This window comes from Salmo trutta, chromosome 33, assembly GCF_901001165.1.
Source record: "Salmo trutta chromosome 33, fSalTru1.1, whole genome shotgun sequence".
Lineage (NCBI taxonomy): Eukaryota > Metazoa > Chordata > Actinopteri > Salmoniformes > Salmonidae > Salmo > Salmo trutta.
In genome coordinates this window covers 4,164,694-4,181,271 of record NC_042989.1, presented here as the reverse complement: position 1 = coordinate 4,181,271, position 16,578 = coordinate 4,164,694, and the positions used below count along the sequence as shown (strand labels likewise).

Genomic DNA, 16,578 nt, shown 5'->3' with positions numbered 1-16,578 from the left:
TGTTGCCGGTGATGTCTGGTGAGGACCTGCCTTACAACAGGCCTACAAGCCCTCAGTCAAAGCCTCTCTCAGCCTATTGCGGACAGTCTGAGCACTGATGGAGGGATTGTGCGTTCCTGGTGTAACTCGGGCAATTGTTGTTGCCATCCTGTACCTGTCCCGCAGGTGTGATGTTCGGATGTACCGATCCTGTGCAGGTGTTGTTACACGTGGTCTGCCACTGCAAGGACAATCAGCTGTCCGTCCTGTCTCCCTGTAGCGCTGTCTTAGGCGCCTCACAGTACGGACATTGCAATTTATTGCCCTGGCCACATCTACAGTCCTCATGCTTCCTTGCAGCATGCCTAAGGCACATTCACGCAGATGAGCAGGGACCCTGGGCATCTTTCTTTTGGTGTTTTTCAGAGTCCGTAGAACGGCCTCTTTAGTGTCCTAAGTTTTCATAACTGTGACCTTAATGGCCTACCGTCTGTAAGCTGTTAGTGTCTTAACGACCGTTCCACAGGTGCATGTTCATTAATTGTTTATGGTTCATTGAACAAGCATGGGAAACAGTGTTTAAACCCTTTACAATGAAGATCTGGAAAGTTATTTGGATTTTTATGAATTATCTTTGAATGACAGGGTCCTGAAAAAGGGACGTTTCTTTTTTGCTGAGTTTATTTTTTAAAGTAATGTTGCTTTTATGGAAAATCCTCCCTCTTCTCTACAGACATATCACAGAAACTTTCAGATGTATAAAATGTAGATAGAGCACATAAGACTGGATAATAATTACAACTTTATTAACAACTTTATCAACAACTTCATCAACATATCACAGAAACGTGAGCCATAATAGACAATCCTCTTGACCCTTCATCTTCTTGTACATAGATTCCATTGAGATACACAGTTTTTCAACATAAACATAACCTATGGTCAGTCAGAGTACAATCTATTTATTTAGTTTTCTTAGATAGTAGACTGAATAGAAGACAGGGTGGACGATGGACCAAAGAAGGACCAAAGGTCACCTTACTCAAAACTGAACAGTTCTCCATAAGACATGGCCCCTATCTCTTCCAAAGGCCCCCAGCAGTAAAGCCTTTACTGTAATAACCAGTCAACCTATGTATCCCAGGCAGCATATGGTGACATCATCAGGTGCATGTCTCTTGAAAGGCATTGATGACACTGTCATATGTGGGAGGAGGAGTCTGTGTGGGCAGGAACCCTTTAAGACTGCTGTTTCCCAACCAAAAAGAGTTCCGTTGGGGTTGAGTTGGCATGAGGGAGGCAGTATCTGCTGCTGATGAATTGGTGTCAGTAGTGTCATGAAGAGGCAAGGTATCCTGGTTGTTAGTGTCACCCTCAGCCCCGTCACCTTGACCCATCCTGCTGCCCTTGGGCACTGGTCGGAAGGTGGATGATCCTGAGCTGGTCTTCTTCCCCAGTGGACCAACCGGCTCCACCGATGGTTGTCTATATAGGCTCAGAATACCTCCTCCGAGGCTGTTGTCGCTGTGCCGGTCGAACACTGTGCTCCGGTAGAGGCCTTGGCAGTTGGCCATGGGATTGTGTGAGCGCTGGGAGGTGGCTGAGCGGTGCTGCTGTTTGGGACGCCTGGTAATCCGGGTGGAGGCTCTGCGTCTCGACAGCCATGTTAGGAGGATGTAGATCAGCGCTCCAATCAGAAGGCCCAACAACATGGACAGACAAAAGGCTAGGACTAGGTTCCCTGGAGGAAAAGGAGGAAGATATTAGACAACCTTTTTAGATTTTCCCTAATTTAATGTCACCTTATTTGAGGCGAACTGACATTGAATGTTGAATGCTGTCGTAGTGGGGAGTGCTGGGAAAAAAAGAGATCATTACAAGCAGGGCGCAATCAAGTTGATATTTGATTGTAATGACATCATTGCAACAAGTTTTGCCTGTTGGGGTTGATCAAAATGGAGTAGCAAGGAACTGTTGGATAAATGAGTTTTCAGATTCAAAATGCCAGTATACATTCCTTGACAAATTGCAAATGATTGCTTCCATGGTCCACAATTTACATTTTCATAAATGAAAAACCGACAGTAGTAAATCGACTACTCAAAGATGGTCTCATATCACTTAATGGACGGACTGTAGGTCAAATTCAAACAATAACTGTAATAACACATATACTGTAAACACAGAACTACACAGAAGTTGAGTTGGTAGAGCATGGGGCTTGTAACGCCAGGGTAGTTGGTTTGCTTACCGTGACCACCCATACGTAAAATGTATGGATAAAAGCGATAAAAGCATCTGCTTAGTGGCATATATTAGTAGTAGTAGTATTATATAAGATGAATGCAGTCATTTTAAGATAGAATACCCATATCCCTTAATGAAAAATAAACACATTAAAAAGGCAGGCTTAAAATTCTTACCAATGTTAAATGATTTTAGTATATCCAGAAATGGATTTGTCTCATTGAACGCCATTATAATAACGAAAAGAAAAGTAGTTCACATCCAAACTGAGAACCCTGCAGCACATTGAACTGAACTCTTTTCAAGACAGGCTGCCTGCTTGGTCCATTTCTTCCTGTCTGTTTTGTTTGCAATAGTGGAAACATTGCTGTCATGCTTCCTGCCTCTCTCTCTACTTTTTAAAATTAGCTTGTGCTTTTCTTATCTGCGTGGGGCAGAACTTTGGGAAACAAGGCTGCTTCCTCTGACATCATTTCCTCTTGATTAATGAACAATCAATGTTCCTCTTGAACAATGGCCTCTTGGCTCCATATTAAATACTGTAATGTACTTATACTTGAATGGCAACGTTGTGACTTTTAGATCAGGAGCCCTTTTCATGTTATATAGAGTGTTTTAAGGGTATATTTTGTAAGGTATAGTGATAGGGGCAGTGAGGACATAAATATAAACACAACTCTCTGTGGCCCACAATAATCTTGCAAGTGTTTCACTAGGGATATGTATGATAAGCAAACCTAACAAAACGTCACTGTCCAATAGAACGCCTACAGTGAACACTATCAAGTATACAGCCTCTGATGGGATTTCCTTCAATTGTTGTGCTCCCTAAACTCTAAACCTTCGTTAACTGCAGTGGCAGGGTTGAGGAGTAATGGATTACATGTAAGGGATTACAAAAAAACCTTAACTGTAATCCGTTACATTACCAGCAAAAATATTGTATTCAGATTACAGATACTTTTGAAAAACTAGATTACTTCGAGGATTACTTTTAAATTCAGAAAGGATGTTTGCAAAAAAAATATAATTGACACTTCTCTGTTTTCTTAATGACATTCAAATCAGCATAGAAAAAAGGTGCACATTTAAATTTATTCCACTTGAGCGAGTCTGACCACAAGTCAGAGACACTATGATGACACACCAAATGTGGTTGATGGATTGCGGTAAAAGAGCAGGCTACAGTCCAAGCTATGTCTTCCAATGGTGCGACTGCTGTCGGCATCCAAAGATTACCCAACTTGAATAAACGCTTGAAGTTAAGGATGACAGTAGTGGTGTAGGCTACGGCGATACTGATATCACTTATTATTGATATCAACATAGCGCATTGATGTGAATCACACTGCTGCTCTCTCATTTAGCTATTTGCGCATTATGGATTGTGGTTGTTGTGGATGGCTGTTCACAAATCTAAATGTGTATTTGAACCCAATAATTTTTAAATTCAAGAAGTTTAAGCTGCATATGTCACGCAATGATCTGTTTCACCTGTCGTTGTGCTTTTCTCCACCCCCTCCAGGTGTCGCCCATCTTCCCCACTTATCCCCTGGGTATTTATACCTGTGTTTTCTGTCTGTCTGTGCCAGTTCGTCTTGTTGTTCAAGTCAACCAGCGGTTTCTCGGCTCCTGGGTTTCCCCAGTCTCTCTTTTTCTCATCCTCCTGGTTTTGTCCTGACTTAGCCTATGGAATAAAAGTGGCGATTTTATTGCTCAATCTAATTCATGCTGATAATTTTTTTTTTATCCATAGGCCTAATGGACACATGCTCGAACTCACACACTTTTGATAGACTTAAAGGGGCAACCTGTAGTTGCTACATCCATTTTTGGACACTACCGTTCAAAAGTTTGGGGTCACTTAGAAATGTCCTTGTTTTCCATGAAAACATACATGAAATTAGTTGCAAAATAAATAGGAAATATAGTCAAGACATTGACCAGGTTAGAAATGATTTTTAATTGAAATAATAATTGTCCTTCAAACTTTGCTTTCGTCAAAGAATCCTCTATTTGCAGCAATTACAGCCTTGCAGACCCTTGGCATTCTAGTTGTCAATTTGTTAAGGTAATCTGAAGAGATTTCACCCCATGCTACCTGAAGCACCTCCCACAAGTTGGATTGGCTTGATGGGCACTTCTTACGTACCATACGGTCAAGCTGCTCCCACAACAGCTCAATAGGGTTGAGATCCGGTGACTGTGCTGGCCACCAGCTGACTGCTTCTTCCCTAAATAGTTCTTGCATAGTTTGGAGCTGTGGGTCATTGTCCTGTTGTAGGAGGAAATTGGCTCCAATTAAGCGCCGTCCACAGGGTATGGCATGGCTTTGCAAAATGGAGTGATAGCCTTTAGCCTTCCTTCATCTAGATCCAGTTTACCCTGTACAAATCTCCCACTTTACCAGCACCAAAGCACCCCCAGACCATCACATTGCCTCCACCATGCTTGACAGATGGCGTCAAGCACTCCTTCTGCATCTTTTAATTTTTTCTGCATCTCCCAAATGTTCTTCTTTGTGATCCGAACAGCTCAAACTTAGATTCGTCTGTCCATAACAGTTGTGTTTTGACAAGGTAGGGGTGGTATACAGAAGTTAGCCTTATTTGGTAAAAGACAAAGTCCATATTATGGAAAGAACAGCACAAATAATCAAAGAGAAACAACAGTCCATCATTACTTTAAGACATGAAGATCAGTCAATACAGAACATTTCAAGAACTTTGAAAGTTTCTTCAAGTGCAATCGCAAAAACAATCAAGCACTATGATGAAACTGGCTCTCACGAGGACCACCACAGGAATGGAAGACCCAGAGTTACCTCTGCTGCAGAGGATAAGTTCATTAGAGTTACCAGACTCAGAAATTGCAGCCCAAATAAATGCTCCACAGAGTTCAAGTAACAGACACATCTCAACATCAACTGTTCAGAGGGGACTGCGTGAATCAGGCCTTCATGGTTGAATTGCTGACAAGAAACCACTACTAAAGGACACCAATTATAAGAAGAGACTTGCTTGTGCCAAGAAACACGAGTAATGGACATTGGACCAGTAGAAATTTGTCCTTTGGTCTGGAGTCCAAATTAGCAATTTTTGATTCAACCTCCGTGTCTTTGTGAGACGGAGAGTAGGTGAACGGATGATCTCCACGTGTGTTTCCTACCGTAAAGCATGGAGGAGGAGGTGTGATGGTGTGGGGGTGCTTTGCTGGTGACACTGTCTGTGATTTATTTACAATTCAAGGCACACTTAACCAGCATGGCTACCACAGCATTCTGCAGCAATACGCCATCCCATCTGGTTTGGGCTTTGTGGGACTATAATTTGTTTTTCTACATTACAATGACCCAACACACTTCCAGGCTGTGTAAGGGCTATTTGACCAAGAAGGAGAGTGATGGAGTGCTGCATCCGATGATCTGGCCTCCACAATCCTCCGACCTCAACCAAACTGAGATGGTTTGGAATGAGTCGGACCACAGAGTGAAGGAAAAGCAGCCAACAAGAGCTCAGCATATGTGAGAACTCCTTCAAGTCTGTTGGAAAAGCGTTCCAGGTGAAGCTGGTTGAGAGAATGCCAAGAGTGTGTGAAGCTGTCATCAAGGCAAAGGGTGGCTTTTTGAAGAATCTAAAATCTAAAATATATTTTGATTTGTTTAGCAACTTTTTTGGTTACTACATGATTCCATATGTGTTATTACATAGTTTTGATGTCTTCACTATTATTATACGATGTAGAAAATAGTGAAAATAAAGAAAATGAGTAGGTGTTCTAAAATTTCTGACCGGTCGTATATATATATATATATATATATATATATATATATATATATATATATATATATCTCCAATGATTCTTGAAGAATATAACGTATAAATGCCTCATGAGCTTATTTCAACTGTCACACTCCATGAAAACCCACAATATAAGCTTGTCTTTCTCCAATGTTTTGTAAACATTGTGAATGTAAACATACACTGTATAGCCTCATAACATGGTTAAAACAATAATTTTGATATCATGGATGGTCAGTGCATCCATAGCTCTGTCAATTCATCTGAGAGTGGTTACATTTCTCCAGGCCCATCCCTCAGTCTTTTACCAAAACATTTTTGTTTTCTTCTAATGCCTCTTAAAACCTGTTGGGGATAAGGGGCAGTATTTGCACGGCCGGATATAAAACGTACCCGATTTAATCTGGTTACTACTCCTGCCCAGTAACTAGAATATGCATATAATTGTTTGATTTGGATAGAAAACACCCTAAAGTTTCTAAAACTGTTTGAACGGTGTCTGTGAGTATAACAGAACTCATTTGGCAGGCCAAAACCTGAGAAGATTCCAAACAGGAAGCGCTCTCTCTGACTACTTCTTGGCCTTCTTGATCATCTCTAACCAAAACAGGGGATCTCTGGCATAACGTGACATTTTCTAACGCTCCCATAGGCTCTCAGAAGGCGCCAGAACGATGAATGGTGGCTTTGCAGGCCATGGCTGAAAAACATTAGCGCATTTTGTAAGTGGTCGATCTGAGAACAATGAGACTGGAGGCGCGTGCACGAGTCGACTCCATGTTTACTTTCTCTCTCTTTGAACGAAAACAACGACTCCCGGTCGAAATATTATCGCTTTTTTACGAGAAAAATAGCATAAAAATTGATTTTAAACAGCGGTTGACATGCTGCGAAGTATGGTAATGGAATATTTCGAATTTTTCTGTCACGAAACGCGTCGGGCGCGTCACCCTTCTTTACCCTTCGGATAGTGTCTTGAACGCACAAACAAAACGCCGCTATTTGGATATAACTTTGGATTATTTGAAACCAAACCAACATTTGTTATTGAAGTAGAAGTCCTGGGAGTGCATTCTGACGAAGAACAGCAAAGGTAATCAAACTTTTCTAATAGTAAATCGGAGTTTGGTGAATACCAAACTTGGTGGGTGTCAAAATAGCTAGCCTGTGATGGCCGGGCTATCTACTCAGAATATTGCAAAATGTGCTTTCACTGAAAAGCTATTTTAAAATCGGACATAGCGAGTGCATAAAGGAGTTCTGTATCTATAATTCTTAAAATAATTGTTATGTTTTTTGTGAACGTTTATCGTGAGTAATTTAGTAAATTCACCGGAAGTGTTCGGTGGGAATGCTAGTCACATGCTAGTCACATGCTAATGTAAAAAGCTGGTTTTTGATATAAATATGAACTTGATTGAACAAAACATGCATGTATTGTATAACATAATGTCCTAGGATTGTCATCTGATGAAGATCATCAAAGGTTAGTGCTGCATTTAGCTGTGGTTTGGGTTTATGTGACATTATATGCTAGCTTGAAAAATGGGTGTCTGATTATTTCTGGCTGGGTACTTTGCTGACATAATCTAATGTTTTGCTTTCGTTGTAAAGCCTTTTTGAAATCGGACAGTGTGATTAGATTAACGAGAGTCTTGTTTTTAAAATGGTGTAAAATAGTCATATGTTTGAGAAATTGAAGTAATAGCATTTCTAAGGTATTTGAATATCGCGCCACGGGATTACACTGGCTGTTGAGTAGGTGGGACGCCCATAGAGGTTAAGGGGAAAGTAATCTAAAAGTAACTGAATGTAATCAGATTACGTTACTGAGTTTGAGGTTATCCGACAGTTACGTTACTGATTACAATTTTGGACAGGTAAATAGTAACTGTAACAGATTACATTTAGAAAGTAACCTACCCAACCCTGCGGTTCCCATGTCGGCTACAATAATCTATTGACGCTGTCACCGAAGTGCTGGTATGAAGTGGTTGCCTAGATAAATAGACAGTTTCCCACACTTTCCCGAATAAAAGTCTATTGTAGTAGCTAATTACTAGATTTACTAAGCAGCACTGTGTCGTGTGTACTGATAAGCGTACTGTAGGTCCATACAGTAGGGCAGACAAACTAGATAACCTGCATTACTTGAAGAAATCAGAAGATGGCAGTGAAAGTCAAATGATAGACAGATGCACATAAAAAAGTAAAGTGTCAGGAAAGGAATGTTCCAATTTGACATGGCGCGAATAACTACGTGATAACTTTAGCGCGAGGACCATATTCTTCGTTTTTAATAGTAAGAAACTACAAGGAACTGAAATAGTATTTAATATTGCTACAATGTTTCACATAAAAAAAATTATAATTAAAAATACGACGACTGCTACAGAGTTTGATTGTTACCATTGGCAACATAGTAACACACGCACATACACTTCCTCCCTGAAGTTTATGTTTCATGCGCTTGCTGCAGGATTGACAGTAGGGGTAAGAAACGTTTGAATGCTCTATTTAATGCAACTTTTCTTAGTTGCATTTCTTTTACTAGATTAATCAATTTGTGTTAATTTGTTTTACTAATGTGTTACTAATACTACTACTGAATATGTTCCGTTTTTTTCTAGTTATTTCATATGGGAAGGAACATTTCTCGCCTAGCCAATAGATAGATGCAATAGCTCGAGACAAGACAATTGACGCAATTGCTCAAGACAAGAACTCCTAATGGAATCTACATTATAGCGAATTAATATGCAATGACTTGTTGTTTGCAGTGTGACTCAAAATCCATTTTTTTTGACAGCTCATTCATATTTTGTTTATCCAGATGATGCATGCACTGTAGGCGTACTGTAAACTTCCTGTCACTTTCATAGAGCATTTTCTGTTGACTCATGCTTTCACAATCCTATTTCATTCATAGATACTAGGGGTTTGGTAACACTTCCTACAGCGTACCTAGCCTCAGTATAATGCATTATAAGCAGATTTATAATGACTTATGAGCTATGAATAATGCTTTTATTTAGTTAATATTCATATATAAATACATATTTGACAGTGATAGCTCACTTTCAAGGAAACACACTGACTGGCACATGTATCATCTCTCTCCTCTCTAGACAATGAATGGAAGGACGGCTGCCATTGGGTAGCAAAACTGCTGTTCCCCTATCTGAAACCTGAGATTTGATTGGACCCTTTGCTGCAGTAGCCCATATCAAGCCTCTGAAATCGGCTTGAGACAGAGATAGAAAGTGAGAGAGACGGAGACAGCGAGAGAGACAGAGTCAGAGAAAGGAGGGGAGAGGAGGGGCGTGAGGGGATGCCCTCCTCACAAAACTAACGTGGGATGATCTCCTGTTGTCTCGTCTGCATCAGTGTATCACCTGCTGTGGTCCAGACAGTAGCAGGAAAAAGACATGGCCTCACCATGGCAGTCCGGAAGAACCTCCAAGGACATTGCCAACCTGATGCAGAAACTGCAAAGTAGGTCTCATTCATTTGGGTGCTATGGGGGTACTGGTACTTTGGATGCATACAAAATGGCACCCGTTTTCCTGGCCTATATAGCCTACTATATAGGATAAGGATGCCATTTTAGACAAACCTTTCTATTAATATCCATTCGGTGCTGCTGTGCTATTATGCTGATTCAATACCTTGGCCATGTGCCTGCATGTCTGGAGTTTGCCAGGTGCATGTTGAGATATTACATTTAGGTGAAGTACTTTCAGAGAGAAGATATGCATGATTCTGAAAACAAGGTTTTGTTTGTAATAGCCTTGTGTGTACTGCCACTGCAGTGCTGCCTGAGGGATAGGCTATGGAGAGAATTACTCCCTCTTCTTAGGTTTGCCTACCCATTCACCCTATAACAGGGAATAAGGCACCTCGTTTGTTATCTTGTTGTTGAAGTCTTTATTTAACTAAAGTCATTGATAATTTAATTAAGGTGACTGATGAGATGAATTTAGAGAACTCCTGCAACAGGAGTGGTCACCGTATCAAGGGGAAAGGTTTTGATTTGAAAATAGCGTAATCAGAATGGATTCTCATACAGTAAATGTGTCTGTTGGTGCCTGAGCCATATACTACACAGCTCTGGTTGGTGCCATTGATATAAAACACCATTTCCTGTTTGCTCTAAACCACACAAAATGTTCATGACACTTCCTCACTATCTATTCAAATATGTTCTTCTTAGTCACGGTCTTGTTTTCTAGAAGTAGAGCAATGCTATTTGGTGACGTGTCAGAGATACGGTCGTCAGGCATCTCACACTTTGGTTGTCATGGAGCCCAATGCTTGCTACAATGAAGCTTCATAGCTATCTGTTTGTCTTTGCTATCAGAACTTAATGATCAGCATTAAACACAGTTTGTAGGAGTTTGCTTTGTTTTTACTTTGTGGTTGGCATATGCTTAGGTGCTAGTGCTTTTAGGTCAGGTATGACATGACTCAAGGGTAGGCCTCATTCGGTCCACCAAATTAGTACCTTTTGGGTATTGTAACTTCATATATATTTTTTTGATAATTCTGACATAAATAGCACCTGTTCAACTTAATAAAAAGCATGTTTTCCCATCTCAAGAGGTCAAATTATTATTATTATTATTTTTTACATTTTCATTGTTAAAACATGGAGAAAACATGATGGTGAAAACATGGAGAAATGTTGGGGTTAAATCGGTTAAAATCTTCCTAGAACTCTCAAAAGGTGCACAAAGGGACATGTCAAAATACTGAATTATGGCACTTTAGCAAGTATTTATTCATATTAAAAAGAGTCATTGAATTTCCCAAGTGGTCTATATTAAAGGGCACTTCATTATCAAAGGGCCGTAAAAGGTACTCGGTGGAACGACCCAATTCAGTTTTATAAAAGGACTAAAAGTGTGATTCCACAAACACAGAAATGGGATGACCTATTTCTGTACCGCAGAGTCTAGTACTGGAAAAATGATAAATGAGGATTTACAAATAGGCACAGGCAATCTTGCTTAAAAGTCCAATTTAGTCTAAGAATAGGCTTGGAAACAAGGCATTGGTTTCACTCTCTCTGCATACGATACCATTTGTGTACTCCCTGTATTATAGCCAGTCCTAAAAGTATTAATTTATCTGTTCCCTGAAATGGAAGTCAGTGGCCCAACCCAAAGTCTGTAACAAATCCACGGTCAGTGTGCTGGGCATGGGTAAACCTGATATCTTTCCTGTCTGTCCTTGGAAAGGCGTCAGATCAATACAGGGAGTCTCTCTGTTGGTGTTACCCTCCTGTTACAAGGGCATCAGGTCATCACCACCATCCCCTTATAGGGCCCATCCCTGAATTGAGAGTCAAGGTTTTTAGCTTGTAACTTGAACCTTCAGCTATTGGACTTTTGCCCATAGAAATTCTAAATCCACCCCTGAATTGAGTCTAGTGTCTGTAGTCCCAATTCTCTTCCTACCCTTTCCTCTTGGCCCCAACCTGTCCATGTTTGCAGATCCAAAGGTTCAAAAGCAGTGTATTGTTGGAACTCACAGGTCTGCAAACATCAAAGGGGTTAGGGTCAAGGGAAAGGGGTAGGTGGCAAATTGGGACCGAATTTGAGCTGATTTGAGCAGAGCTGACTTGAAGTGTCAGGTTTGACACCCCACATTTGCATAGGAAGTGACATGTCAATTTTCTGGCCTATCCAGTCAAAGAATAGATTTCCTCTTCCTTGGAGTGACGTAGCCCAGCCTGGGAGACGGCATATTAAAGGACAGTTTAGCAAATCCAGCAGTCATGTACTTTTTTATCCTTTATTTAACTTATCAAGTCAGGTAAGAACACCTTATTTACAATGACGGCCTAGGAACAGTGGGTTAATCGCCTTGTTCAGGGGCAGAATGACATATTTCTACCATGTCAGCTCAGGGATTCAATCTAGCAGCCAATCTAGCAACCTGATATCTCACTGTGATATTCTCAGCCAGATTTAGATCTCTCGACATGACAAAATACAAAATAATTTTGTAGAATTGAAACACGACCACTTTATCTTGGTCACAGAGGGAAGTTGAAGTTGTAACGAGCCTACAGACATTTGAATGGTGTCTCTGCGTTGCTCAGAGGAGGCTTGGCAGAAAATGCTCTATCAGTTATATGAAATGGGGCCAAATTTGTAGTCCCTAAATATGATCATATTTATTTTACAGTTATAAGAAAGGTGAACTCTTACACTAAGTAATTTATAATTTGATTGTTACTATATTTTGAAATCATTTCAGTCATCCTTCCCCAACTTTTGTTGAATCTGAAAAAAAATCATATGATATTTTCATAATATTTGTACTATGTACTTGAGTTTGTGTCCCCAAACGTGAGTACACCTCATCAATTTATAGACAGTTTTACCAGAAAGGTGAGTTCCAGACCTTTCTAGAACTATGCAGCATTACTAGTTATTGTTTATTGCCATCTCGTGGATAATAATTACTTTTGGGCATGTCTATTTAAGAGGAAATCTACATTTTGCCATGACGTTCAAGAGTTAATCATCATGTGGTTTTTGAGGTGGAGATGATCTCTTAAACTATACATAGCAGAACAGTGTCTGAATTGTATAGGTTGTGAGATGTTAAGTGCAAAGCTTGGTATTTTTATTAATTCATTTTTGTGAATAAATCATAGTCTTTGAGAAAGATGTGATGTTGACTGAACATAGGAACGATAAAGGCTATCTATAGTTTTAAAACTTTCCTCTGTGTGTGTGTGTGTGTCAGCGTGCATGTTTGAGTGCCAGTGTATTTGTGTGTTTGTGTGTGTTTTTGTTTTTGTTTGAAATCTTAGTCTCAAACCTTTTGCTTACACCATGCCCAAAACGGATGCGCACGTCCGTCCGCGTGCGCCATCGTGCGCCATCGTGCGCAAATTGATTTTGTCCCCCACACCAAACGCGATCACCTCACGCAGGTTGAAATATCAAAACAAACACGTCGAAAAACATTAAACATTTATGGCAATTTAGCTAGCTAGCTTGCAGTTGCTAGCTAATTTGTCATATTTAGCAAGCTTGCTGTTGCTAGCTAATTTGTCATATTTAGCAAGCTTGCTGTTGCTAGCTAATTTGTCCTGGGATATAAACGTTGAGTTTTTATTTTACCTGAAAAGGTCCTCCACTCGGACAATTAATCCACACATAAAACTGTCAACCGAATCGTTTATAGTCATCTCTCCACCTTCAAGGCTTTTTCTCCTTTGGACTTTATATGGCAATTGGCATCTAACTTTAATAATAAAGTGTATTACCACAACTGACCGACCGACCTCAGTTCATCTTTCAATTACCCACGTGGGTATAACCAATGAGGAGATGGGTATCTGCTTCTACAAACCAATGAGGAGATGGGAGAGGCAGGACTTGCACCGCGTCCAGCGTCACAAATAGAATTGACTTCTATTTTAGCGCTTGGCAACGCAGACGCTCGTTGGCGTGCGCGAGCTGTGTGGGTGCAATGATTGAATAACATGTATGTGTACATTTATTTTGCAACAGAGCAGTGTGGTCAGCATGTTTGGCATGCCCAGGCTTGAAGTGGGCATGTGCTAACCTGGCTCAATGTCAGTGTAAGGTAAAGCTTCCTTTGCTTAGTCAATGACAATCTATTGTGTGTACATCTTACCAAACAGGGGGTTGGCCTATATGTTTGACATCCACCTGCATGTTTGAGTGCTTGACAGGTAAACTCAACAGTGATCAAAAGCCTATTCATGTAGGCTACATTTACAGAAGTTACACAAGATGCAGTTCTCTATCCTTCCTCTTTCCCTGAAATGTCCATTCATAATATTTTACCCACTAATATATTTTTTTTAACACCTAATTGGCTACTTTCTAATAAGCTACTGCATTGCTGACATTCTTATTCCCTCAATCACAACCAAGTCTGTGTCCCAAATGGCACCCTATTTCCTATATAGTGCACTACTTTTGGCCAGAGCACCATGGGCCTTGGTCAAATGTAGTGCACTACAAACGTAGGTAATAGGTTGTGATTTGGGACGCATCCTAAACCTGGAAAGGGCCCCACCCTAAAGCTGGAAAGGGCCCCCATTCTATGAATGTACAGAAGGTACACAGCTCTACCAGTAGCGGAGGTTACTGAGTTTCCATAGCTTGTGGCTGAAAGAAAGAGGTATTCTGTAGGTAGGTCACATCTGGAACAGATCAACATAATGGTAGACTTCAGGCCAGGGTAGTGTCGTGCATTGTGGAGACCAACGTTGAAGTAGCTAGTTCATTTGGGCATGCAACAGAAAATGTCCAGGTACTCCCGCTCTGTTTGTCTGTTTTCTTTCGTTTGGTGCCTTATGAACACAACCCAGAACTTACAGGGAACACAACATCTTGTCACAAAAAGGAGATTTCCTGTGGAGAAAGTTACCACCTTCTGTCAGGCTGTTGGGGTACTGACGGATTGAATGGTCATCTTGATGATGATATACGTAATTCTCTTCCTGACATGTTTTTTGGTTGGGCTCTTCGACTGGAAGCAAGTCTAGTACGCTATGCTACAGAACCATGTGAAATTATAACAGGATTTATCCTGTAGTCTGCCCAACTTCAGGCTTGGTAATTCATTTGTGCTTCCTGAGAGTCAACATAAATTCTCTGTCACTTGCCCTTGGGAAACATTTGGCCTCAGACATTGGGAATCTACATACCATTTACACACTGCTTTTGGCTGAAACATGTTTGCGTATGGTTAATGACTAAGTATTGAAATGGAACATTCATAGACAGTGCTGTCCATGTCATTTAATCCAAACATTTAGCAGAACCATTGCATAACATTAGACTAGAGCACCATGGAATCCATCCAGTCCAACAGATCCTCCACCTCATACGGATGGATGGGGACTCTCAGGTTACCACTGACGTGTCTTTTACTGCCAGGAGAGACCGGAGAGTAGAGTGGTGTGTATGACTAGCCCAGCCCACCCCAGACCCTCTTGCTTTCAGAATGACATGACTGACTGAGCCCTTGTGGCTTTTATGGCTGCTGATAGTGGTCTAAAGGAGGATGTAAAGAAACACTGCCAGTGAAGGGTTTCAAATCAAATCAAATTGTATTCGTCACATGTGCCGAATACAACAGGTGTTGACCTTACCGTGAAATGCTTACTTACAAGCCCTTAACCAACAATGCAGTTCAAGAAATAGAATTAAGAAAATATTTAATAAATAAACAAAAGTAACACAATAAAATAACAATAAAGGGGCTATATACAGGGGGTACCGGTACCGAGTCAATGTGCGGCGGTACAGGTTAGTTGAGGTAATTTGTACATGTAGGTAGGAGTAAAGTGACTATGCATAGATAATAAACGGTGAGTAAAAACAAAGAGGAGGGGGGAGGTCAATGTAAATAGTCGGGGTGGCCATTTGGTAAATTGTTCAGCAGTCTTATAGCTTGGGGGTAGAAGCTGTTAAGGAGGCTTTTGGACCTAGACTTGGTGCTCTGTTACCGCTTGCTGTGCGTTAGCAGAGAGAACAGTCCATGACTTGGGTGACTGGAGTCTTTGACAATTTTTTGGGCCTTCCTCTAACACTGCCTAGTATATAGGTCCTGGATGGCAGGACCCATGCCAAATCTTTTCAGTCTCCTGAGGGTGAAAAGGTGTTGTCGTGCCCTCTTCATGACTGTCTTGGTGTGTTTGGACCGTGGTAGTTTGTTGGTGATGTGGACACCAAGGAACTTGAAACTCTCGATCCGCTCCACTTCAGCCCTGTCGATGTGAATGGGGGCGTGTTCGGCCCTCCTTTTCCTGTAGTCCACGATCAGCTCCTTTGTCTTGCTTACGTTGAGGGCGAGGTTGTTGTCCTGGTACCACACTGCCAGGCCTCTGACCTTCTCCCTAAAGGCTGTTTCATCATTGCCGGTGACCAGTGTTGTGTTCGTCTGCAAACTTAATGATGGTGTTGGAGTCGTGCTTGGCCAAGAGCATGCGTGGGTGAACAGGGAGTACAGGAGGGGACTAAGCATTCAACCCTGAGGGGCCCTCATGTTGAGGATCAGATGTGGCAGATGTGTTGTTGTCTACCCTTACCACCTGGGGGAAGCCCGTCAGGAAGGCCAGGTTCCAGTTACAGAGGGAGGTGCTTAGTCCCAGGGTCCTTAGCTTGGTGATGAGCACTGTGGGCACTATGGTGTTGAACGCTGAGTGTAATTGACATTACATCATCTGTGGATCTGTTGGGGCGGTATGCGAATGGAATGGGTCAAGGGTTTCCGGGATGATGGTGTTGATGTGAGCTATGACCAGCCTTTCAAAGCACTTCATGGCTACCAACGTGAGTGCTACGGGGCGATAGTCATTTAGGCAAGTTACCTTCGCTTTCTTGGGTACAGGAACTATGGTGGTCTGCTTGAAACATGTAAGTATTACAGACTTGGTCAGGGAGAGGTTGAAAATGTCAGTAAAGACACTTGCCAGTTGGTCCGCACATGCTCTGAGTACACGTCCGGGTAATTCGTCTGGCCCCACGACCTTGTGAATATTGACCTGTTTAAA

At 41.3% G+C, this 16,578-nt stretch overlaps 1 protein-coding gene across 2 annotated transcripts; it reads right to left on the bottom strand.

The window, feature by feature from the left end:
* Nucleotides 1-764: 764 nt before the first annotated feature.
* Nucleotides 765-13,311, bottom strand: myct1b (myc target 1b). 2 transcript variants are annotated; one of them, XM_029729509.1, is made up of 2 exons: nt 13,166-13,311; nt 765-1,720 (listed from the first exon to the last, which is right to left on the bottom strand). In XM_029729509.1, the coding sequence occupies exon 2, from the start codon at nt 1,689-1,691 to the stop codon at nt 1,143-1,145; it is 549 nt and encodes a 182-aa protein (XP_029585369.1). In that variant the 5' UTR covers nt 1,692-1,720; nt 13,166-13,311; the 3' UTR covers nt 765-1,142. The 2 variants fall into 2 exon arrangements, with proteins under 2 accessions (XP_029585369.1, XP_029585368.1); XM_029729508.1 differs by lacking the exon at nt 13,166-13,311 and adding an exon at nt 2,403-2,603.
* Between the last annotated feature and the right edge of the window lie 3,267 nt (nt 13,312-16,578).